Here is a 25,039-nt window from a genome sequence, read left to right on the forward strand (position 1 = left end):
GGTTCACTCACCGCCAGGCAATCGCTAACATGCTAATACCTGCAATAAAGGCATTAGAGAGGTGAAGGGGAAGAGGAGTACAATAAACAAATACTGATGAGGGGCCGATGTTGCAGATTACAGCTTTTAACTCTTTAGTGTTGGAGCTTTAGAGCTTTTATTATTTAACTATTTCTTTTGCACGTTAAGGTGCTGTGAATACAATTATCACCTAAATGACTAAAATGTCAAATGTGAAAAAAAACATTAGACACTAGAAACATTAGGGTAATTGGATCTGTAATTTGCATTTCATTTACTTTTGGTTGTATATCAGAGGCCATTTGATCTTTTTAGCCTATTTGTCTGCATAACTAATGTGTCATTACTCTCACAAATGCTTTGCTCAACTATTCAGAACTTGCACACGGAGATTAGACAGGTCCACATATGTTACAGTAACAAAAAGAACTTGATCCAGTTTCCAGTTAAAGTGAACCATTCAGCTGATGACTCAGTAAACGCTGGATGAAAGCTGATCCGTCTGTTTGGGTGGGTCTCACCTGGGAGTCACTGCAGTGGAGGTTTCTGTCTCTCTAACTGCCGGGAAAATAGCTGTCCAGTGTTACATAATAACAGTACACTGATCCACTGTTATCTTGATGCTATCGCTAAGAGGTTCATTCATATTCAAACAACCTCTTGTGCAAACTGCTGTTAAAAGCATGTGTATTTCAGTTTGTGGGATGACCATATGGAATGGACTAAACAATGAAATCAAACAGAGCCATAATGTTATACAGTTCAAAAATAGATTAACGAAAACAATACTTGACCAATATAAAATGGTGACCTAAATATAGGAAATAGATGGTAATGTAAGTGTTTTGTTGTATGTTGTGTATTGTGTAAGTTATTATATGATCTAAAATTTCATATACGCATATCTTTTTGGTTTTGTAATAATATGAAGTAAGGGAAGATTTTATAATCATTCTACTTCCGCCTGCTCCTTCTCGAACTTATCCTTTTTATTGTTCTTTGTTAAATTCTGAATAATTTGTCTACATTTGTGTTAATGTTATTGTGTTTGTTTTGTTTTTAGAACATTGATGGTTAAATAAAACATAAGAATACAAAATAAAAAATAAAAAATATAAATACAAAATAAAGAAAATAAAACTAGCGCCTAATGCTTGTTTTACCGAGGCTCACTTTAACTTAACATAATCAAGGTAGAATGTTTCAGTCATCTCAGTTTGTCTTTTCACAGTTCATTATCAAAATCACAGGTTTATTATCTTCATCTGGGTGAAAATAGCAATATTTCAATGGATAAAGTCAGACATACCTGGTGTCTATATATATATCCTCCGTGCTGTGTTCTATGGAGCTATGAAGGTGTCATACAGAAGTGACTTCTGCCACAGAGGTGCATAGCAGCTGGTTATGTCTCCACAATATAAAGACTATGAAAGATATGAGGAGGGATGGATGAGACAGCTCCAGCTGTGCCCCCATAAAGCTTCAGGAGGAGGGGTCAGGCTCAGTTGTTCCTAAATGATACTCAATTATGCCAATAACTGATGGCACAAAATGAAACTATGTTATGAATTTACCAAAGTATTTTCTAAATTTCTGTGAATAGAAGTGATAGTATTGATTTGTGTTCAAACTCATCAGTTTAAATAGTGCTTCCCACAGGCTAGCTGGCACCTTATTGATCAGAGAATCCATTTTTTCCTAAGGACTGGTTTGTGTGTGTTTTCTACTGGATAGCTGCAACTACAAACAAAGTTAAAGGAATGAAAAAAAACAATGAAAGGTTTGTGTTACAAAAGGACAACTAAGCTAAAATTCTTAATTGAGAAATCCAAATGTTCCAACTGTTGGGATGTTTGGCGGTAGGCTGAATGATAGCACTAGATAAAAAGTCAGGGGATCAATTCAATTCAATTCCATTATATTTATAGTATCACATCTTAACAAGAGTTATCTCAAGACACTTTACAGATAGAGTAGGTCTAGACCACACTCTATAATTTATAAAGACCCAACAATTTCCCGTGAGCAAGCATTTTGTGCAACAGTGGCGAGGAAAAACTTCCTTTAGACAGAAACCTCGGACTGACCCAGGCTCTTGGTGGGCGACATCTGTCGCTGCCGATTTGGACCCTGACACTGATACAGATATACAGATATAGAGAAATATGATTCATAATAATTATAGCAGTTGGAGTGATGAACAGTGACAGTTATAGTAACAATAAAAATAGTGGAACTATGACTAGAAATAATAGTTGTAGCAATTCAGGGCGGGGCGATGTGGGGCGTAGCAGGGCGTTGTGGGGCATAGCAGGGCATAGCGGGGCGTGGGGAGGGTAGCAGGGCATGGCAGTGCACTGTGGAGCATAGTAGGGCACAGCAGGGCGTTGCGGGGCATAGCAGGGCGTAGCGGGGCATAGTAGGGCGTCGAGCAAGACCACGGCAGCTGCAACCGTGAATTAGGTGCCACCCCAATCCATGGAAAACTGCGAGGTGAGAAAACATAAGGACTCTGAGGAATAAGCTCCCCAGAGCTAAGTTAGTAACAAGCATTAATGGAACATGAATGCTGAAGAGAGAGGAGAGAGAAGCTCAGTGTTTCAGTCCCCCGGCAGTCTAAAACTATAGCAGCATAACTATGAGCTGGTCCAAGGTAAACCTGAGCCAGCTCTATGAGGGTCGGTAGATGATTAGGATGACTATGAAGAGAAGCAGAGAAGAGGAGGGGTGCCGTGTCTGTAGCGATACACCCTCCCCCGCCTGTCTAGGCGAACGCTGCAACTCCTCACTCCCTAACTATAAGCTTCATCGAAGAGGAGAGTTTGAATTTTACTCGGACACGGTGTCTGCTGGGATCACCGAAGTTATCAGGTTTCATCCTCTGGGCACCATTAATATGTGTATGAAATTGTATGACAATCCATCCAAATAGTTGTTCAGATATTTCTGTCTGGGCCAAAGATGTGGACTGACATTGTCATGCCTAGAGCCATGCTGCAAGCAAGGCTAAAAATGACCAAAATTGAGTCAATAGACTGTAAAATACCAATTTCACGTACTCACATGGATTGTGAACTGTTATAAAAAATGCATCAACACACATTAGCCTTAATACTTCAGGTTATAAAAAAAGTAGAATTGACAGCGTCATAAAATAAATGCCGTAAAGCTAGTAGCTTATGTGCTTCCTTTATGCAGAGCAACAATAGATTAGCTCAGAATCCACCGAGCAACTAATAGCAACACATACAGGAGGTAAGGGTACAGCCGTGAAGAATATACCTGTTCAGAAATTTAAATTCCAGTTTGAGATTAAAGTGCTTGGAGAGAAGATACAAGGATAGCGGAGGACAGAGTCAACAGCAGGAAGATAGTAAAGGAAGGTGGAGAGGACATGAAGTGTCTTTTGAACCGATGAGTGTTGAGGTCCAACAGAAAACAGTTGTTCTGTAACTTAGCTCCAGGGAGCTTATCCTTATGTTTTCTCGCCTCGCAGTTTTCCATGAATTGGGGTGGCACCTGGACCGTGGTTGCATCTGCTTCCGTGGTCCTGCTCAACGCCCTGCTATGCCCTGCACTGCTCCTACTAGTAGTTCTAGTCATAGTCCTTATTGGTACAATAATTGCCGCTGGCATTGTTCATCATACCAACTGCTATAATTACTGCATTATGAATCATATTTCTCCATATCTGTATATCCGTATCAGTGTCTCTGTGCCCACCAAGAGCCTGGGTCTGTCGAAGGTTTCTGAAGAATTTTTTTTCTCGCCACTGTCGCACCAAATGCTTGCTTGTGGGAAATTGTTGGATTGTTGTGGAAATTATAGTGTGGCCTAGACTTACTCCATCTGTAAAGTGTCCTGTGATTTGACACTATGTATACAATTGCATTGAATTGCTGAATTGAGGTGCATGGAAAACTTGGACAAACAGAGGCGAGGACTGTAATAGACCTTTCTCATGGTGCCCATATCGATTTGTCAGACACTGGTGTAATAAATATTGGCTGCATTCCATCTTGACGTGCCAGTGCCCTGCTCACTGGCTTGGTTTAGGCGACTGGGACACCCAGATGAAATCATTAATGATTAAATTAGTTTCACCTGTGTTTTTCCTGATATTGCACTTGAAAAGTCGCCGCCCTGTGAGAAAGGTCTGTTCTTTCATCTCAAGAGGAAATATAACTAGAGGTCTTCATGGGCCCACTCAGACTTGCTGCCAGGTCTAAATTATATTCAGTCGAAAACAAGTCTGTGTAGGGTCCTGTTCTATTGCTACAGGGCTTGGGTCTGTATGTACAATACTGAAACAACTGGACTCATTTCAGTTCTGATTACATGGTTTGTTATAATCAAGAATTCATTTTTTCAGGCGAGTAAAGTTCCGAGAAAAATATATGAATTGTTGGTCTTTTTTTAAACTATAACTGCATGCTAATTGGGGTTTTATCATTCATCTGTTTGGCTCCATCACACTTAAATCTGTTTTAATTTCATTAGAAGCAGTATCCCCTTCAGTTTGGTTGTCTCAATAACACAACTGGCTGTCAGGGACCATGTTAGAAATGACAAGAACCACACAGTGCATACAGAATAAAGCACTCCAACGTGGGGCAAAACCCTTTAAATAGAAAAAAGGACAAAAGTGCTTGCTACTGTTTCCCCTGCTCCAGGCTTTATGGTGTTTAGCACTGTGTCTACCTGGCACTAGTCTATAGGCTATCGACAACGTTTCATTTCCGGGATCGTTCAGGTGCCGCCGGAAGTCCCGCCGGAAGTCCCTCGTTTTCGGCCGGATGTCCGTCACCTTCCTCTTTCTTTGTGTTGGCGTTCTAACCTCCGGTGGATTTCTGAGGACTATGGTTAACTGCTCCTCAGATCTCTGCAGGGTAAATCCAGACAGCTAGCTAGACTATCTGTCCAATCTGAGTTTTCTGTTGCACGACTAAAACTACTTTTGAACGTACACGTTCCACCAAAACAAGTTCCTTCCTGAGACTATTTTGCAGAGACACCGTGGCTCTGTCCGGAGCTTAGCGCCGCTCAAGATGATTGTGATTGGTTTAATAAATGCCAATAAACCAGAGCCAGTTTTCTCCCATCTCAGAATGCTGTGTGGACTAGCCAGACCCTCCTCGGCAGCGCTGTGGAGGAAGGTCTGGCAATGCAGCTAGGAGCAAATAGACTTCAAAATGCATAAAAATACATGTAATGGAAAGACGGCTTTCTGGAGTCTGAAAAATAACCCTGATGATGTCATCAGGGTTATCACAGCTTGGACTTGAGACTTATTTATAACAGAGAAACTGCTTTACAAACTAGTTGTGTCTATGGAGTTGCTTCACAGGAACTGTGGGATGTAGTGTTTTTGAGGCTAGCCCCATATTGAAGAGTTAAATCTGGATATGTCTCTTGTGAATCCCCTGGCTTTATGAAAGTTTTAGTGATTTTAAATATGATACTAAATATTATCTTTTCTCCTCTCCTCAGACAGCGTGCTGGATTTGACTTCACACACAGAAGCATGTCATGGTTTCAACACACAAACACTGGCATGTGGAAGGGAAGTGTGTTGGAAAGAGTGTAAAATGTTTATTGTTCTTTTCTGAATTCCAAACGCCAAATCACTGAATTAACAAAACAAGTTGTGTTAAAAAAAATGGAAATGAAAAGATATAAAGGAGGGAAGTTAGCGACACTTAAAACCATTTAGCTGTACAACTGACAAATGAAGGCTTTTCCATTGGCCACGAAACCATCTGCAGTAAGATCAGATCAGGGTGGGTTGGATCCGTTTTCAATTCAATGCGTTCCTTTGTGAATTCAAACCTTAAAATCTTTATTTTCAATTCAAATGAATTGCAACGTGAATCGGCCCCCAAGCCTCCTCTGATCATACAGTACAACTGGGATCACTTTAAAAGGGTTAAATAAGAACATACTCAAAGCAAAGACTCAAAATACTGAAAGAATATAACCGTGTCAGTAAAACATAAAAGAAGAAATAAGTCGGGAGGGGAGCTGGTCCAGGTTCAGCTGCAGGAAAACGCCACCGTCCATGCTGACTTCACCCGAAAAAAAGCCGTCCTGGCGAGGAGCGACCAATAAGTCATACATACTCTCTTCTTAAATTAACTCAACCTTTCTTTTTTCCAGCTAAACAAAAAAAAAAAAACTTGCGGTAGAAAGACAGAAATATTTTCCACCCAAATTGTTTTAAAGTTATAAGCGAGGAGGGATATGTTCAAAATCCTTGCACGCTCGGCTGTCATTCACAAAAATGTGACTGTGTATATAGTTTGTAGAAGAACCTTCTTCGGTACAGCAACAAGCGCTCTGAGGAAGCTTTTTTTTTTTTTTTTGGGCGGGGGGGGGGAATGCTAGAGAAGATCAGAAGGCTGATGGAGGACTGTGTCATGCTCGTCTGAAGAAGCCTCTGCAATACTACCAACTGAAAAGTCAGGAATAAAAGCAATAATCTGGGGCAGAATGTTTTTTTTCCTTTTTTTTTTTTTTTTTTTTTTTACACATTATGGAAAATTTGAAAAAAATATATGGAGGCTTCCAATTCAATCTCTAGAACATAATACAGGAGCTGCAGTATAATACACGTACAATGTACTTCTCTTCTTTTGCCTTCGTCATGTTTATCATTATTATTTTGTGCAGGAGAAAATAAAATCTTAAAGCAAACAAATGAAACTAAAACAAGCCTTTCTTATTTACACTGAATACATTGCATTAACACAACCCCAGTTAACTCCGTCCATCCTCCACCTCCTCAACTTCCCGTACTTGTGGCAGACAGCGGCGGGGCGTGTCGGAGACCGAGGGTTGGGCTTTAGGGGTTGGTGGTTGAACTGGAAATGCTCGGGTTGAGCTGAGGAAGCTGTACAGATCCCTAAAATAAAGGCCTGGCTGGGAAGGCTCCAGAGTTTTTGTAACAGCGCTGATTGGGCCAGTCCTGCCCCAGCCCCCGGGCCGACCGCCGGGCGAGACAGGGGGTCTAGAGGTTGTCCCCGGGCTGGTACTGAGGCTCGGTGGCTGTGAAGTAGTCCTCCAAGAAGGCTTGCAGGTACTCGAAGGTGGGCCGCTCCTCTGCGTCCTTCTTCCAGCACTGCAGCATGAGCTCGTGCATTGAGATGGGGCAGTCCTGGGGGCACGGCATCCTGTAGCCTCGCTCCACCTGCTCCAGCACCTCGCGGTTGTTCATGCCTGAAAAATGAAGCACACGCAGAAGGTGAGTAAGTGCACCAGGGGCTCTTAAACAGATCAATATGGCAGCTGCGTGGAGACGGACTGCTTTGATTTTGCCTTGGTGACCTTCAACACAAACACAATCCCACTGCTACCAATCTGTTGATCTTCTCCCAATCAATCTCTTCAGTCTAAAACTAAACCAGAGCATTCTCTAATGAGTTACATTTGCTCCATTACATGACCCTGGAGTACTTTTAATGTTGCTTTTTTTACTCTCACTCAACTACTTCATATTTTGGGAGAAAAATAATACTTTTACGTAAGAATGCAGACCCTATTCATTCCTTCTCACACTTGAAACAGATCCCAGGTCTGCTCTAATCACTCTGTTCACAGCTGGAGAAGAATGGATGAAGCTACAGCGGGAGATTCAGATCAGACACAACATCTGGGGTCCCTCTTTTCATTTCTTTTTTTCACTGTCGGAATCTTGCTTTTCAAACGGCACCGCTCGGACTGTAGTGAGCTCCAGATGTGAGGTCAATCGCGCGCGTGTGTGTGTGTGTGTATCACTCCATACTGCTTACAATGTGTCACAGGGCTGGGACGATATGCTTTTGTCCCGATTCGATTCTTTCCCGATACATGGGTGCCGATTGGATTTGTATCGTGATTTTCATTTATCATGACTCTAAAGTATTGCGATTCGATAGTATTGAGTATTGCGATGTTCTTTTCCTTCTCTAACAAAAACAAAAGTTGAATAATACACTTTTAGAGACAATATATCATTTCTAAAAACTGATAGTTTTGTAAGAAGAATGACATCACATGTCAGTCAGTCAGTGACATTTATTTACTTTGTCAAGAAGAACATAAGATGGACTTTCTGCTTTTTCTGCTTTCACTCTGTTTTGCTGGAAACAGATATGATGTAGTCGCCGTCGGCGATACGGTTTAAACAGAAAGTATTTAGGTGAATCATTGAAAAAAAAAAAACGTTTCTAGGGAAAGAAAAAAATCACAATATATCGATTTTTTTCTCCCTCCCCTAGTTTGTAGTATCCAAGTAGTGAAGAAAGAGATCAGAAAGAAAAGATTATCATACATTAGAGGTGTTAAAAGCTGTGACAACCATGGCCAATCACATCCCATAATGTTAGTGAACCCTGTGGAGAGCTTCTAACATCATGACAGTCACATGATCCATAAAAGACGTGGGAACAAGTGTGCTAGCGTTTTTTACTCATGAATATCTGATAAATACTCAATACTGAAGTAGTTTTTTCCGAGTATACTTTTGTACTTTAACTCAACTAATTATTTTGATGATGGTGTCTTCTGTGTTGTTGTACTGTTTTTGTAAATGAGGGTCGCCCCTCAGTGATCTCTCCAGTATAAATAAAGGTTGAATGAATGAACTTGTAGGTATGCGTGGCTCTACAGAGTTAGCTGCTAACACATCTGTTAGCATGCTGCTCGTTGTGTGCTAACTCTCCCCACCTCCTCCCTGAAGCACATGCAGCCCACCAGCCCCATCTGGACAAACATGCGTTTCCCTCCCTGCGTGGAGCTGCACTCAGAGTCCTCTCTGGGCCCCCACCCAGCCCGGTCCAGGCCCGGCCTCCCCCTCCATTTCGGTTTTACTTTCTGTCTAAGATGCAGTTGTCCCACAGGCAAGCGGCGCTAATTCATAAAGGGTTATCTCACATTCTGGCTGGGAAAGGAAGGTTACCCAAGCATAAAGAACCTTCTACAAAATAAGGAGACATAGGGAGCTTCTACAGAGGGAAAATATGGGACAGGATACCTAAAGTCCAAACGGGTGGGAAACCCCAGAAGGGGAAAGGACTGAGACATGTCTTGATGGGTGACAGCAGAGGTGCAACTCTTATTTATTTGTGTATTTATGCATATCATGGCTTTGCTGGAGGTGCCGTTGTTCTGTACTTATGATACTGTCATATAATTAGTGATATAATAATATATTTAGTTTTTTCTTGTTTTTTTAGCTCTTAGGCCTCCTGCACACTGGCTGCGTGGCGTGAGCGTGTCAGCTGCGTGGCGTGTCCGTTTTCATTTCGGCTCCCATGGTAACAGGTTAGAGCTAGAGAGGCTCGAGCCGCGCCGAAAACGCGTGCATTCTAGAAATAGAACCAACGCCTATTTTTCATGCGACACGCAAGCCTGTTGGAAGCGTTTCCAGGCAACATAGAATATGAAAAGATGTTTATATGTCATTTTGACACAAATACATTTAATAGACAGACACGTTTCTGATGTGCAAAGACATAGAAAACGCCACGCAGCTGACACGCCACGCTCACGCCATGCAGCCAGTGTGCAGGAGCCCTTATAGTGTAACTATTGAGAGACAAACTTTGTTGTGGGTTGGGTCAAGGGGGGTAGTTGTTAAACAAAAGTTATATGTATAACGTATGTATGTATAAGTATCAGTAAGTGCAAAAACTCAAAAAAGAACGTTTTACATCCATAACCAGCAGGAGGGGCTTGTTGTCGTAGAGACAGCTGTGTGTGTTTTGGTAACAACTCATACGGGACAGGTTTTTTCTTATCAGGGCGCTCTATCCACGTGTCGCGAGTGGCTCCAGGTGAAAGCTAAGCCCCGCCCCGCCCTGCCTCTGCTGTCTGTTTAACCCTTCCTCATTTAGATGAAATTATACCTATTTCTTTAGTTTAAAAAAGCAGAAATTATGAATGATTCTGACTCACAGGAACATGTGTTGAGTGGATAATCACAGATTGGAAGAAAAAAACTTTGAAAAGGGGTCAGATTTGACCCGAGTACAACATGAGGGTCAACCCTCCCCCTCCTCACCCGGGTAAGGCACCCGACCCTTGGTGACCAGCTCCGTCAGCAGGATGCCAAACGACCACACGTCCGACTTGATGGTGAACTTCCCGTACAGTGCAGCCTCAGGGGCGGTCCACTTGATGGGGAACTTTGCACCTGTAGGAGAGCAGAAATTAAATAATTACCTTTGGACATGTCATCTTCTCTTTCCTTCGTCCCTCTACGCCCTGCTCGACGCCCTACCATGCCCTGCTATGCCCCGCATCGCCCCACTACGCCCTGAACTGCTACAACTATTATTTCTAGTCATAGTTCCACTATTTTTATTGTTACTATAACTGCCACTGTTCATCATTCCAACTGCTATAATTATTATGAATCATATTTCTTTCTATCTGTATATCTGTATCGGTGTCTGTGTCCAAAGCAGCAGTGCCAGACACTGCCCACCAAGAGCCTGGGTCAGTCTGAGGTTTCTGCCTAAAAGGAAGTTTTTCCTCGCCACTGTTGCTCCAAATGCTTGCTCAGGGGAAATTGTTGGGTCTTTGTAAATTATAGATTGTTTCCGAGCTCGGAACTCGGACAACCTCACAGTACCTCGAGCTCAAAATCCAACATGGCTGCCCCGTGCATCAACAGTAGTGAAAGCTATATTAACATACAGATTATTAACACTTCTGTCTTATTTGTTTCCCACTAAATCAGTTGGGGTCAGCCCTATGTTCCCACAGCCCTATGTTCCCACAGCCCAATGGTCCCACAGCCCAATGTTCCTACAGCCCAATGGTCCCACAGCCCTGTGGGACCATTGGGCAGTGGGAACATAGGCACGCTCCCAATCAGTCGTACACACAGTCCTGTCCAACTTGTATCTGTGGACATGTTGCTAACATGTTATAAACTAGGAATTGCTAACACTTGTAAATGTGAAGCTCCCTCAGTTGACATTTTTAAATCTAGATGGAAAACCCACCTCTACTCATTATACCCCAGCCAACCATAACACACCATCCTTTCAGTGTCCTTCACAAACAAACCCCTTTGCACTTCTTCTCTTATGTTGCTGGTTTTGTATTGTTTATTATTACTGATTTAATGCTGTTCAGTTGTTTTGTTGCTGTCTGTTATTTCTGTGTTCCTTTAATTGTAAAGTGAACTGAGACCATGTTTAATGGAGGTAAATGGAACACACTATTACTTACTCAATGGGGAACTCCACATTTTACAGATCAAGATTTTAAGTTACATGTCATTTAGCTGACACTTTTATCCAAAGCGACTTACACTACGTATCAGAGGTCGCACGCCTCTGGAGCAACTAGGGGTTAAGTGTCTTGCTCAGGGACACATTGGTTGATGTATCACAGTGGGAATTGAACCGAGATCCCCCACACCATAGGCATGTGTTATATCCACTGCGCCATCACCACCCTGTGATCAGTTTACCCTGTCATTAGGAGTGAAACAAAACAAAACAGCACAAAGCCTTTGCTGTCAAACGCATCAAAAGGATTTACATCTGCCATGACACACATTTATGGCAGTTGCTCCTAATATTTAAAAAGGCCCTGCATTTTTAATCTGATATCAGCTGTGTCCATTATGGTAATTCGATGATTCTAGCCTACAAACACACAGTCAGTAGTAATTCATAGTCAATAGTTAAACAGGTATGTGTGCACCTCTGTGGACTGAGCCCCTTTGACTCAGAACACGTGTTCTCATTTTAGTGCTAACTGGGTCTGAAGGGATACAGCTGAGCTAAGCGTGCCAGCTGCAGCCACATGTATCCAATAAGGTGATTCACCATTCTTGTTACTGAATGTTGCCATGTGCCATGACATACACAAGTCTTGCACGTTGTAAATAAGGGCCATCAGTGAAGCTTTTAAAGGTAAAGGTACTTTATTGTCACATACACATGCGTGTAGCAAAACTCATTCTCTGCATTTAACCCACCCCTCAAGGGAGCAGTGGGCAGCCAAACACAGCACCCGGGGACCAACTCCAGACCTGAGCCAGCCTTGATCGAGGGCACTGACTGGAGAACCTAGTACATGTTTTTTGATGGTGGGGGAAACAGGAGCACCTGGAGAAAACCCACGCAAACATGGGGAGAACTCCACACAGAAAGGCCCGGAACAAGCTGGATTTGAACCCAGAACCTTGTTGCTGTGAGACCACAGTGCTAACCATTGGGGCACAATGCTGTAACTTTCTAGTAACAAATAAGACTGATATATTAGGGTTACTGCGTCTAAAAAAAAGTGTGTGGTGAGAGTGAGGAGTTTAAAACTTTATGGAGGTACAATACCAAATCACTGTAGTACCCAGAGCCGGACGAAATGGAAAGATTACACTAGGCAGACTGCATTTATCAGGCCCTTTCCAAATGGATACTTTGTTATTTGGTGATTAAACAAGATTACTTTTAACTGCCACATGATTATTGTGCTAATTTATTTATTTAGGTATTTTAATGCATCTAATTTAGGCCCCCCCCCCCGCTTTGCTGCACCCGAAAGCATCCCAGAAAAGTGGTAGTGTAACCGTTATGGCTAACATACGCTAACATACTAACTACTACTACTTTTTTCCTTTACTGTACTTTTAATTAACAACATATAATATAATAATTTATATATATAAAAATAAACAAGTTTAGATGAAGTGTTCGATTGGAAATTTAAATTTCTGCCTAGAATGCCTCTGCCTAGATTTGGGCCTGGTAGTACTCTTTAAATCTGCTTTTATGTACAAGGGGAGTATTGCACATGTGTTGCCTGAGTAGTAGCTCATTTTCATTCTGCTCAAGAAGCAAAACCAAAACCTGAACAAGTGCAGCCATATGTGCTGGGCAAAATAAATAGTTTCATTCCATTATATAATTTGCCATGATACTGTACTCTCTGATGGTGTTGGTTTGACACGGTGCCATTTCACTCTTGAAGATGCTCCTATATAACTGCAATGTAAAGTCTGTTCTGCTGTACGGTTCAGAGAGCTGTCAAAACAGACATGAGGAGAATGGAAGTGTTCCCTAATGGATGCCTCTGACGAATATGCCAGATCTTTTGGTTTAATAACATCTCCAACAATGAACTGTACAAGAAAACAGGAAGCCGGAGCATCACCAAGGATATTACGCACAGACGCCTGAGATGGCTAGGACATATGTTGAGGATGGAGCAGGACCGCATCACAAAAGTCGCCTTTAGATGGACACCACCTGGCAAAAGAAAACCTGGGAGGCCCAAAACCACCTGGCGCAGAACTGGAACACAAGAGCTGGAACAGCTGAACCGGTCATGGGGAGAGGCCCAACATGCTGCCAGGGACCAGAGGCAATGGAGAGGGCTCACTGAAGCCTTATGTCCCATAGGGGACGAAGAGGAGGAAGTAAGTAAGTCTTTCACTCTCTCTTACAAAGTCAGTGTGCTTTATTGGCATGATTAACATGGTATTGTTGACACAACCATGAAGCCAATACAATCTGGTGTAAAAGAGTTACAGGGGGCAGATATTTGTTTTTCTGTATTTATTGTTTATTTCATATTAATGTTTAATATATATTTGTTTGTTTGTTTATGTATGCACCTTTCACCAAGGCAAATTCCACATAAGTGTACTTATTGTGGCAATAAAACCTTTATTCTGATTTAGGAATGTAAAAAGTATTATTATTTTTTTTTTCAGCTCTATCTGGTGGCTCACATATAGAAATGTGATTGTCTAAACTGTAAAGCTACTTAATGGACAAGTTCAGAAGGTGAGTCACGTTACAAACACTGCTATAAACTGGGGTCGTGTTAGGCTGAATGCCAAAAAAAAGAAGGTTATACTTCTTAAGGCAAAGCTTCAAAAACATATGCGCAGCAAAATGACTGCAAAGGACAAAGAATTCTCAGAATTGATACGAGAATTTTCTGAGCACAAACAAACTGCAATCAACAGGAACAGCTGTTATGAGCTCAGACTGACCAACAGGGAGATGACGGACATTAACATTTACAGAGGACTGGCTGCTGACAAATGTTTCAACTAATATAACCCACATTTGTAGCAGAATTTGAAAACCGTGTTTCATGAGGTGTTTCTGTTACTATGTGTACATATTAAGTGAAGAATGTTTATTATATTATTTATTATTATTATTATTATTATTATTATATTTATACAGAACACCAGGAGTCTGTGAATGAACCATAGACGTAGATTTCGTTGGGGGATGCAGGGGATATCTCCCCCCCCAATATTTAGTAGACGTACATTTGTCCCCCCTCAAAAAATATAAAAGAACTCACTCCCAAAAAGAGGTGAAGATAACCATTCAGGGGGCTCAAACATGTATATATCCTTCCCAAGGATTTCAACCTTGAACCCTGCAGCGTCACAAAGCACAGTCCCTCCGTCTCTTTTCTTTCTCTTTCTCCGTGAAATGACGCTGCCTTCGATCGGAAACGTCGAGATCTACAAACAATCTGACGGAAAACAATAGCTGTGTCTATCAATTTAGATGAAATTCACAAGAATGCAGGACATTAAGTGTTTGATGCTCCAAATGCCCCCCCCGGGATATAATGTTTTCCCCCCAGTGTTGAAACATAACCTACGCCCTTGGCAATGAACGTTCAAGCTCTGCATTTTTCTTCAATCAACTGAATGACAAACATGAAGTAATGATGCTGACAGGATGGATACCAGGGGCGGGGCTAGAAAGGGGGAGTGTTTTCTGTGATTTCCATTGGCTCAGACTACTGTCACTTGGCTGTTCCCCCCTCCCCCCCCTGGACTGATTATTGGTCCCCCCTGTGCCCCCCCACTTAAAAAATCCTGGAATTGCCCCTGATGTATACACCAGTCAAATACCAGAAAACAATGTGTGATTCAATGTGACTATCAGGAGAGAAACAACAGGTTTCCTTTCTCGAACACATGCCTTCTAAACTCCTTGTCTCTGTGGAGCAGGGAGTGTCTGCTCTGTGTTTCAGAGGATCAGTGACTCTGATCATGACTTCACAGCTAACTATTTGCCGGTCATGTTAATGTGGGCGTGTTGCAAATGTTGCGGTTCTGCTGCTGAGAGAATTTCCTCCATGACCTAATGCAGTCATAGGGTATGTGAATGTGAGTTGGAGAATTAAGTATGTGCATTTAACCAGAGACAGTTTAGGACCGAGACGCCCCGACTCAGAGTAGTTTCCTGTCTCTGTGTCCCGTGGGTTTCTCCACCACCACGTCTCTTTAAGAGACTAGCGGCAGGTCTGAGCGTGTTGATTCCAACGGGAGAAGTGAACGTGAACGGGAGCGGTTCTTTCGCCCTGTTGTCACCTAAGTAAATATTGGATCCATTCTTCACAAGCCACATATATTTTTTGTTGTTTCTGTCTCAGGACCAAACTCTCGCGAGATCTGGCAACACAGCTAACGTCAGCTAATGTTTTTAAACGCCCTACCTTTGTGGTGCCTTATGTTAGCAAAAGAAAATGTTAATAAATGATTCAAATATAACTTTTCATTCATCCACACGACGTTCACTACACGCCCATTGAGGAAACAGGAAGTGTGAACTGTTTCATACCATTGGTGCTGCTTGAAATGTGCTATCGTTAGTATAGAGGATCTTTGATTTAACTTTGTGTGTGTGTGTGTGTGTGTGTGTGTTTGTGTGTGTGGGAAGCCCCACCTTGCCGAGCGGTGTACTCGTTGTCTTCGATGAGCCTGGCCAGGCCGAAGTCAGCAATCTTGCACACCAGGTTGTCTCCCACCAGGATGTTGGCGGAGCGCAGGTCTCTGTGGATGTAGTTCATCCTCTCGATGTAGGCCATGCCCGCTGCCACCTGCAGCACAGCACAGGGAGCACCCAAGTCTTACTGCTCAACACTGCAACTGGGATTGGTTTCAGGACATCACATCTCAATCTCTATATTCTCGGACATCAATTGTACAATTATGTACAGTAATTACTCAGTGCAGTAATGTTTGCACTGTAGCTATGTTAGTTATATACAATTATTGACTACCTTTTTTTCTTACTCTTTTTGTTTTTTAAAGATGATTCTGTTTGGGTCTTTATTATACAGGACAGCTGAAGATGTAAGAGTGGAGAGAGAGGGGAATGACATGCAGCGAAGGGCCGCAGGTCGGAATTGAACCTGTGGCCACTGTGTCAAGGACTGAGTATTAGTACATGGAGCGCACACTCAACCAGGGAAGCTATCCAGGCGCCCCTACTCTCACTTTTTTTAATTTATTTTTATTTATTTATTTCTTTACCTTCAATCTGACTGTGAGCTAGCCTGGTCCTACCAGACTCTGGTCCATTAGCCTGGTCCTACCAGACTCTGGTCCATTAGCCTGGTCCTACCAGACTCTGGTCCATTAGCCTGGTCCTACCAGACTCTGGTCCATTAGCCTGGTCCTACCAGACTCTGGTAGATTTCATTGGTCCACAGAGTCTGGCCACTCTCCATTGACAAGTGTTAACTTCCTTGAAGGCGGGTACTCTGTTGAAGTTTAAAACTATTGGATCTGCCCAGAGCCACTCTGGATCTGCCATAACCAATATGTCATGCGCACGTGCAACAATAGGGGAGACCGTCAAGGCTTATATTTAGCATTAGCATCGCTAGCGTTAGCCCTAGCCAACTCCTTCACCACTAACGGAGCGAGCTGGAAAATCAAACATTTCCCAAACCCCGTGGGGAGGAGGGCCACAACATCATGGCCACCAACACAACTCAGCAAAGATAGTTCTTGCTCAGGCTTTAACTTCTGGATATTCGGCAGCGTTGCCACAACGGACCGAATGGCTTCGCTCGCATCTTTCTCCGCCGCCATTACTGAACTACAACTCAAACTAGCGCACAACCTCAATGTCATCGTTCTCAGCCACTCCCTCTGTTCGCTGATTGGACCGCCAAATATTTGGCTGGAGAAAACCCAAGAATATACCACGAACCCAGAAGGAGTACTGAAGGGAAATGAAAATTGAATGTAGGTACGTAGGAGGGTGGAGCCAGGCTAACTGTGAGCAACTGCAACTGAACAAATTCCCTGAGGGGATCAATATAGTATTCGGATTCTGATACATGTAGCATGGAGCTTTTTCTAAATAAGTACTACTATGTGTATAACTTACAGTGCATCAATTAAAAATATGGGGAAAATATCGGCTGACAGAGAAAACATGTAAATCAAACACCCCAAAAACAAACAAACAAAAAAAAATCTGTAGGCAAGTGATTCCATAGAGCAGAAGAATAGCTTGTTTAGGAAGGAGCCTGATATCCTGTATCATCTTGAGGCTTTAGAAATGCTAATACTTAGAGCTCATATAGACCATTTTTCCAATAAATATGCAGGCCTAACAAATACCTCTGTGTGGTTTCACCTGCAGAAAACCGGTCATCAGAAAATCAGGTTAAGGGAAGTTTAATCCTATTACAGGTGTATTATTATACAAATGTGGGTCAATATAGGATGATCTGCTATGGACTGAATACATTCTGTGTTTTTCTTCTGAATATGTTTCTAATAAAAGTCTACCAGGCAGGTATTATGTCGCTGGAAGACTTTCAATGCCAAAGACTTGTAAGGAAGAGTTGTCTTTGTCTTTAACAGCGATCGAAAGACAGAAAGGTAGAAGCAATTCTTCTTCAGACCCAGTAGCTGTGCTGGAAACCGTTCCTTATAACGGAAATAGTGCACTATATAGTGTGTTCGCCATTTTGTAGTGGTGTTGGAATGTTGTGAATTTCATAGTCCACTGTAAAATACCCACAATGCACAGCTTATTTGAGTGTACATACGGTGTACCCTACATTTTACTCCCGTATACCACAATGCAATGCGGTCGTGTTTTCCCGGAGGAGGAGAAGAAGCAGCAGCAAGGAAAAATGGAGCGGGCTTTCGTTTTTAAGCAGTGGAAATGTAACATGCAACATACTGTATATACAACCTCTTATTATCCTCCCGAGTGCTCCGTTGGTTTCAGGGACGTATTAGAAGTATTTTTGTTTGTTTACATGATGCTGGGCGCGCCTAGCGCCGCCCTCCTACGTACTTCTGCTGAATTTTCATTTTCCTTCAGTACTACGTCTGGGTTTGCGGTATATTCTTGGGTTTTCTCGGGTCCAATCAGCGAACAGAGGGAGTGGCTGAGAACGTTGACGTTGAGGTTGTGCGCTAGTTTGAGTTGTAGTTCCGTAATGGTGGCGGAAAAAGATGCGAGCGAAGCCATTTGGTCCGTTGAGGCAACGCTGCCGAATATCCAGAAGTTAAAGCCCGAGCAAGAACAATATTTGCTGAGTACCAGGCTAATGTACCAGAGTCTGGTAGGACCAGGCCAATGGACCAGAGTCTGGTAGGACCAGGCTAATGGACCAGAGTCTGGTAGGACCAGGCCAATGGACCAGAGTCTGGTAGGACCAGGCCAATGTACCAGAGTCTGGTAGGACCAGGCTAATGGACCAGAGTCTGGTAGGACCAGGCCAATGGACCAGAGTCTGGTAGGACCAGGCCAATGTACCAGAGTCTGGTAGGACCAGGCTAATGGACCAGAGTCTGGTAGGACCAGGCCAATGGACCAGAGTCTGGTAGGACCAGGCCAATGGACCAGAGTCTGGTAGGACCAGGCTAATGTACCAGAGTCTGGTAGGACCAGGCCAATGGACCAGAGTCTGGTAGGACCAGGCTAATGGACCAGAGTCTGGTAGGACCAGGCCAATGGACCAGAGTCTGGTAGGACCAGGCTAATGGACCAGAGTCTGGTAGGACCAGGCTAATGTACCAGAGTCTGGTAGGACCAGGCTAGGGCGCGCCCGCCTCCATCACACAAATAACCGGCACATCTACTGACGCAACGATACTTTCAGTGAGTGTCCGAAATCTGTTTTGGTCGTTCCCAATATAGTTCACTATTTAATAAACACTATATAGGGAATAGTGAATGACTGAATGATGGAACGGTTTCGAACACAGCTACTGAGTCACAGTGGTGAGGAGAGCTGAAACAAATTCAATTAACAGAAAATGATTTGCCAACTATGTTGATAACTGACTAATAGTTTCAGTCATTTTAAAAAGAAAAATTCTTTGGTTTCATCTTCTCAAATAGGAGGATTTTCTTTGTCGTATATGATTTTGAGTTATTTGGGGCTTTGGACTGAATTATGGATATGTCACCTTGGGTTTTAGGAAATTATAAGGAACATTTTCACCACTTTCCAGCATAGACAAATCACCTAATGGAGAAATGAATCTGCAGATTAATATCACTAATGAAATAATCTTTCTGACTAGTAACATACTGAATTTATCAAGACAACATGTGAACATGGCGGAAGTGTTGAATTTTTTTATTTTTAACACTGGACCAAATTAGAAAACAGGGAGGCTTCTGACTAAACATAATACAATATAAAAACAAAGGCTAGTCTCTGTAAGCCTATTTCAAATGAAGGCCTGATTCTCTGGGCTGAGGTCATTAGAGTTTGCAAGTTTCTGAAATATTTTCTGTCGTTTTCAGGGAAGCAGTGATGAATAACCAGTCTACTCTTCTTGTTACCTTCATATAACAGAAGCAGACCAGCGAGAGGTGTACAGATCAAACAAGGTATACCTGTGCTGCCATGTCCACCAGGTTAGGCAACTTCAACGCTCGTCCTTCTCCATCCTTCAAGAAGTCCAGCAGGCTTCCTACAGCAGACATAAACAGATGTCTGATTTCAGCGCACGTACACATACAGACACTGAAGACACTAGGTGGGGGGGGGGGGTCCCCGACTAAGAATTTTCACAGTCGAATCAGAATGGTCAAGTCTTGCTTATTGTCGACTGATCGGTGAATCATGTTGGTGGGGGGCGACTGTCGGTCACGGATCATGGAAAGTCAAACTTAAATCTGTCATGGGACGGTTGGATTTATTTACTCACTTTAAAAAGATTTATGAAAAGCTTCAAAGATTCGCGACGAGACGAAAACGATTTAGAACGTCGACGAGCACCCACAAGCACGGTATGTGGTCGAGAGACCTAGAGTGACTGAAGAGAGCGAGCGGCGTTAAAACAAAGCAGCGAATCAGAGAAATGAAATGTGTTTTCGCTGTTTCATCACTAGAAATGAGGCTGTAGCAAGCATCTCACTATCAACAACGTTATCCACATTCATATTCACAAATGATATTCAACTACAAAAAAACGCCTGAAAGTCGGAAGTTAGGACGGAAGTACAGAGAGTCGTGCTAAGAAGATGATACACCGTCTCATCTCGTTGCATTGGTGTAAACTAGCTGCTTTCACAACGCTGCAGACCGACGCGTTGCAAGTAGCTGCAAGTTTACACTCCTTACGTCCAGAATCTTTGGTCTGAACTGGACTTTTCAGTCTCTTTCGATTCTAAGCATTGAATATTCGACTATTCGGGGTCACCCCTAGAAGACACAAACTATATGTCTCATGCTGCGTTCCAGACACAATATTTAGCCCGTAAGTTACGACTTCAAGTCACGACTCACGACTTGGTAGCATTCCAGGCAAAGTCACGACGTCGCTCTGGTCTGATGATCTTGGCGTCAGCAAGCCAAGCTTTGGTGTCAGCAGACAGACGTTTATGTACAGCAGATTTGTGCGTCTGATGATAAAAATAATGACATTTGGCACACCGTCAAAGCTGGCTAGCTAAACATTGTGCCATTGGCAGGATTCAGGTTAGGCTACCTAACGTTGACGTTAGCTAGCGCTAGCTGATACTAGCGATTTCTAGTCGGCGACATATTTTGGGCTTCATTTAATAAACATAACCTGTAGTAGTACACAATCGTATGTGTATTGTTTTGATTACAATGTGCGGAATTACTTTACTTTACGTTTACGTCTATTTCTCACCGTTAATCACCGGCGTCTGTACAGCATCAACAGGCGTCGCCATTATTGTTTATGTGTGTGTGACGTCAAAAACTTTAACTAGTACTAGTAACTAGTAAGTTAGGGTTTGACTGCCGTTCCAGGGCACTTTCACGGGTAGAAGGTTGTGAAAACACGAGTTACGGGTTGCCTGGAACGCAGCATCAGATCCATCAGCCAATCAGTGGGGCCCTATGGCCCCTACAGGAACTGTTTTTAATTCAGCAATTACCAACCACAAGCAATCCGCTGACAGCTGAATGTTCTGGAGACATGAGGTTTGTAATATGTCTGTTCACTTCTACTTTATATCATCAACAATCATTAGTTAGAGTTAGAGGATAAATACAGGACAGGGGGACTTTATGATCACCACAAATGCATTTTGGCATTCATCACATTTCACACTGGCTCTGCTTTTCAAAAACGCTGAACATGTGGCAGCCTCTGCACGCAACAGACACAGTGATGCACATCAAAGTTTCCATTCTTGGGTTCTCTGGTGTTTAATGTGCGTTTCTTGTGGGGTTTCTAAATGCCAGTGTTTTGGGAGGATTGTTTTGAAGGCCTTAATCATCTTCAGTCTCTTTGAAACAAAGGGTTTACCAAACCAGAACAGCTACTATTATTCTGACTGGAATGGAAGTAAAACATTTCTGCTGAACAGAAAAACATTTTACAAAGCCTGCATGCTTGTGCGCGGTGTCATATGCTCACACACACTAGCACACAACAGGCACATATATAGAGTACGCTGCTTTGGATTTAAAGCATTTTTTACACTTTACTGTGCTATTGTATCATGTCTTTGCTATCGTGGCAACTTAGGTCAAACAGAGCAAAATGTTGAGACTAATCCTATTCATATTTTTGCTCCACAAGCAGTAGGGCTGTCCATCCATAGGTCATTCCATCTACAAACACTACATTTAGTGTGGGTATTCATGGTCCTCAGAGGATCATTCCAAATGATTTCAAGGAACCCCTGACGTTTCTTCTTGTACCAGCATCAGGCAAAAATCTCCACTGACACAAACATCCACATCGAATGTGCAGATTGCCAGTTTTGCTAAATTCATTAAGCATATCCCAGAAGGATAAATCCCTTACATCTGAATGAATAATCTTTCCTCTACCACAGCCCTACTGCTCTAACCCTACAGTATGTGCAGACATGTATGACACATGAACACATGTCTAGGCATTACTTATGCTGACTTTAAAGTTGTGCACCTCCTTAAAATGTAAGCTACGTTGGGGCTACGGAGAGATCACATGGGGACCAGAAGAGAGGGCTGTACAAATTATCGATATTTTAATCGCAATTAGGATTTCGGCTGCTAATGATCACAAAAACAGAAAAATCGAGAAAACGATTATTTAGCACATTACGTTTTGCAAGTAATCTGCAAGGTTTGCAAGGTTTAGCGGCTGCAAAAAATTGCTGTGCGTGAATTTGCCTGAGAGTGTAGCCAAAGTGTTGCTTTATCCTGGTGAGCTAACCGTCAGTATCAGTATCAGTTGGGACCAATCGAGTTGGGTCTTAAAGGTGCCGGTACAGGTTCAGCTCTCAGCTTGATACCCCTGCTAGTGGGGCCTTACACTTTGGGTCGTTTGGCTGTTGTAGTTCTACTTCTTGTAGAACATTTGATATGACTTTCCACAGTTCTGTTTTCTGTTTGACAAAGTGGAAAGAAACCTTTATTGAACTGAGTTTATGAAACTGCATAGCCAATAGCTATAGAATGTTTAAAGAACTGTATCCATGTCTGTTGTGTGTATACTGTATATGCATACTGTATGTTTGTGTTCATCTACTGTACCTTTGCCCATGTACTCTGTGACGATGTAAATGGGCTCCTCAGACACCACGGCGTAGAGCTGCACCAGCTTGTCATGGCGGAGTTTCTTCATGATCTGAGCCTCCTCCAGGAAGGACTCGGGGGACATGGTGCCAGGCTTCAGGGTCTTCACCGCCACCTTAGTGGTGCCGTTCCACGTTCCTGGCACACGCACACACATGCTGGCATCAGCACAGAGAAACCGCGATTCATATTCAAATCACATCATTTCAAGTCAGACTTGCCAACCCTGCTGTCTAACTTGAAGAGATGATTGGCAGGTGTGAGTCAACTGTAGTCAATAACAGGGGGAAAGTCTGGCTTTTAAATGACAATGAGGTAAACATGCAACACAGAATGAGATCAGGAGACAGTATGAGAATCAGCGTGCCTGTTATTCTCATGCGCAGAGGTTGTGCTGAAGGATAATTAAATGGGTACGAGATTTAGAGTGGACCTTGATTTGAAATGGCTTTAAAAAGCCAGGAGAAGGGATCCAGCAGGGCTTTGAGAGCCACAGTACACCGACACAGGAGCAGATAATCCTTTGTAGGATGATTAACAAAGGCAAGCCTGTAAGCTCCTCACTGGTCGCATGCCAGTTACTGCAACACAGCATGGCTATCCCACCAATGTGCCAGAGCATGCAAAGACACTCCAATAAAGTAGTACTCCATTTATCTCATTCTGTGACAGTTATGGGTGCAGGTGTATTAGTAGTGACCCAGAGGGAGGGCAGAGCCCACCAGCTAACATGTGATCTACTGTACAGGTGTTTGGGGGTTTGATTTAAGAGTAAGCCCATAAATCAGAGTAGACTTCTTTAGCGATGCAGCTGTGCAGACGTTCTGAGAGTCGGGACTGAGCGGGTGATGGTCACCTGCTGGGTTGTGAGGTAATATGATCCCAGAGGCTGGGTGTCATCTGGGAGCAACCCTATCCTCAGTATCTGTCCAGCTGGAATATGACTAGAATGCACACCCTCATGTTCTGCAGTATGGAAGCCCAAAATGGACCAAACTAAACATTAGGAAGTTATATGAACGAAAAGTGTAAAACAAATTAGTTAATAAATTATTACAACTTTTGCTGTCAAAAACTATTACTGTGAATATTTTGTGGATACATACTCTCCTGTAGCCAGCCAGCCTCTATGAGTACCAGTGTATGGCTTTGATTGATAGGAGCATGGAGACAGAAGTTGAAGCTAGTTACCTAACTAACGAGCTAATGACAGTGTGTCAAATTGAAGAAGAAACTATTATACATTTATTCTGGGAGTGTGAATTGAAAACTATTTCAACATTCAAAAGAATTACGTAATTAAATTGGAAGCAGAAGATGTAATTCTATATTATGATAAATAACAAAAACAAAACAATACATAGGATTGTCAACCTATTAATTCTACAAGGACAATTTCATATCCACAAAGCAACATTTTCAAAAACTCGGCCAGCTTTTAATCACTTCAGAATTGAATTTCGGAATTCTTTTTAGTCTATCGATATTATTATTAATAAGAAAAGTATTTACATAGCTGATGTTCTACAGATTTTTTCAAGGAAATGTGATTATATAGCCTACCTTTCAATTCATCTTTTCTTTGTATTGTATTTTTTATTGTTTATTTTTTACCTTATTCTTTCAAGTGCCTTTCTTCTTAAGTTTCTTTCTCCCTTTTTAATTTTTTTAATTTTTTTTTTATGCCATTATGTAAGGTTGTAATGCTCATTGGATGGAAATAGATGTCTTATTTATATATTAGTACAATGCTGAATTGTGTAAAGATTGTCTGTATCACATGATATTTGAAAATATGCAAATAAAGTTAATACAAAAAAAAGAAAAAAGCTAACGACATTTCATTAGCAGTAATGTTGAAGAATAAGGACCACAATATTTAGCAGGTAAGTGCTACAACTGACTAGCTAATTAGCCATGTAGCCTGCAAACCAACTAGCTGTTTCTATAAATAAAAATTTAAAGGAACACGCCGACTTATTGGTACTTTGTCTTATTCACCGTAACCCCCAGAGTTAGATAAGTCCATACATACCCTTCTCATCTCCATGCGTGTTGTAACTCTGTCAGACGGCTCCACCGCTAGCTTAGCCTTAGGAACATGTTGGCGTTATTTTATCACTTATTCGGAGCAGTAGGCTAGTTGGAACCGATTACCTTCTGGATCTGTGCTAGCCTAAGCTACCGGTGGAGCCGTCGGACAGAGTTACAACACGCTTGGAGATGAGAA

At 42.4% G+C, this 25,039-nt stretch overlaps 1 protein-coding gene across 4 annotated transcripts in view; it reads right to left on the minus strand.

Annotated features, from left to right (window-relative positions):
- Window positions 1-6,546: 6,546 nt before the first annotated feature.
- Window positions 6,547-25,039, minus strand: part of fynb (FYN proto-oncogene, Src family tyrosine kinase b) — a 117,885-nt gene continuing 99,392 nt past the window's right edge. For all 4 annotated transcript variants that reach the window (XM_031285601.2, XM_031285599.2, XM_031285602.2 and 1 more), the window contains 5 exons: window positions 22,768-22,947; window positions 19,662-19,738; window positions 15,726-15,879; window positions 10,064-10,195; window positions 6,547-7,239 (listed from right to left, as the gene is read on the minus strand). In XM_031285601.2, the coding sequence (XP_031141461.1) occupies window positions 7,031-7,239; window positions 10,064-10,195; window positions 15,726-15,879; window positions 19,662-19,738; window positions 22,768-22,947 (752 nt within the window). In that variant the 3' untranslated portion in view covers window positions 6,547-7,030. The remainder of the gene's footprint in view (window positions 7,240-10,063; window positions 10,196-15,725; window positions 15,880-19,661; window positions 19,739-22,767; window positions 22,948-25,039) is intronic.

The sequence above is a fragment of the Sander lucioperca genome, chromosome 19, assembly GCF_008315115.2.
Source record: "Sander lucioperca isolate FBNREF2018 chromosome 19, SLUC_FBN_1.2, whole genome shotgun sequence".
Lineage (NCBI taxonomy): Eukaryota > Metazoa > Chordata > Actinopteri > Perciformes > Percidae > Sander > Sander lucioperca.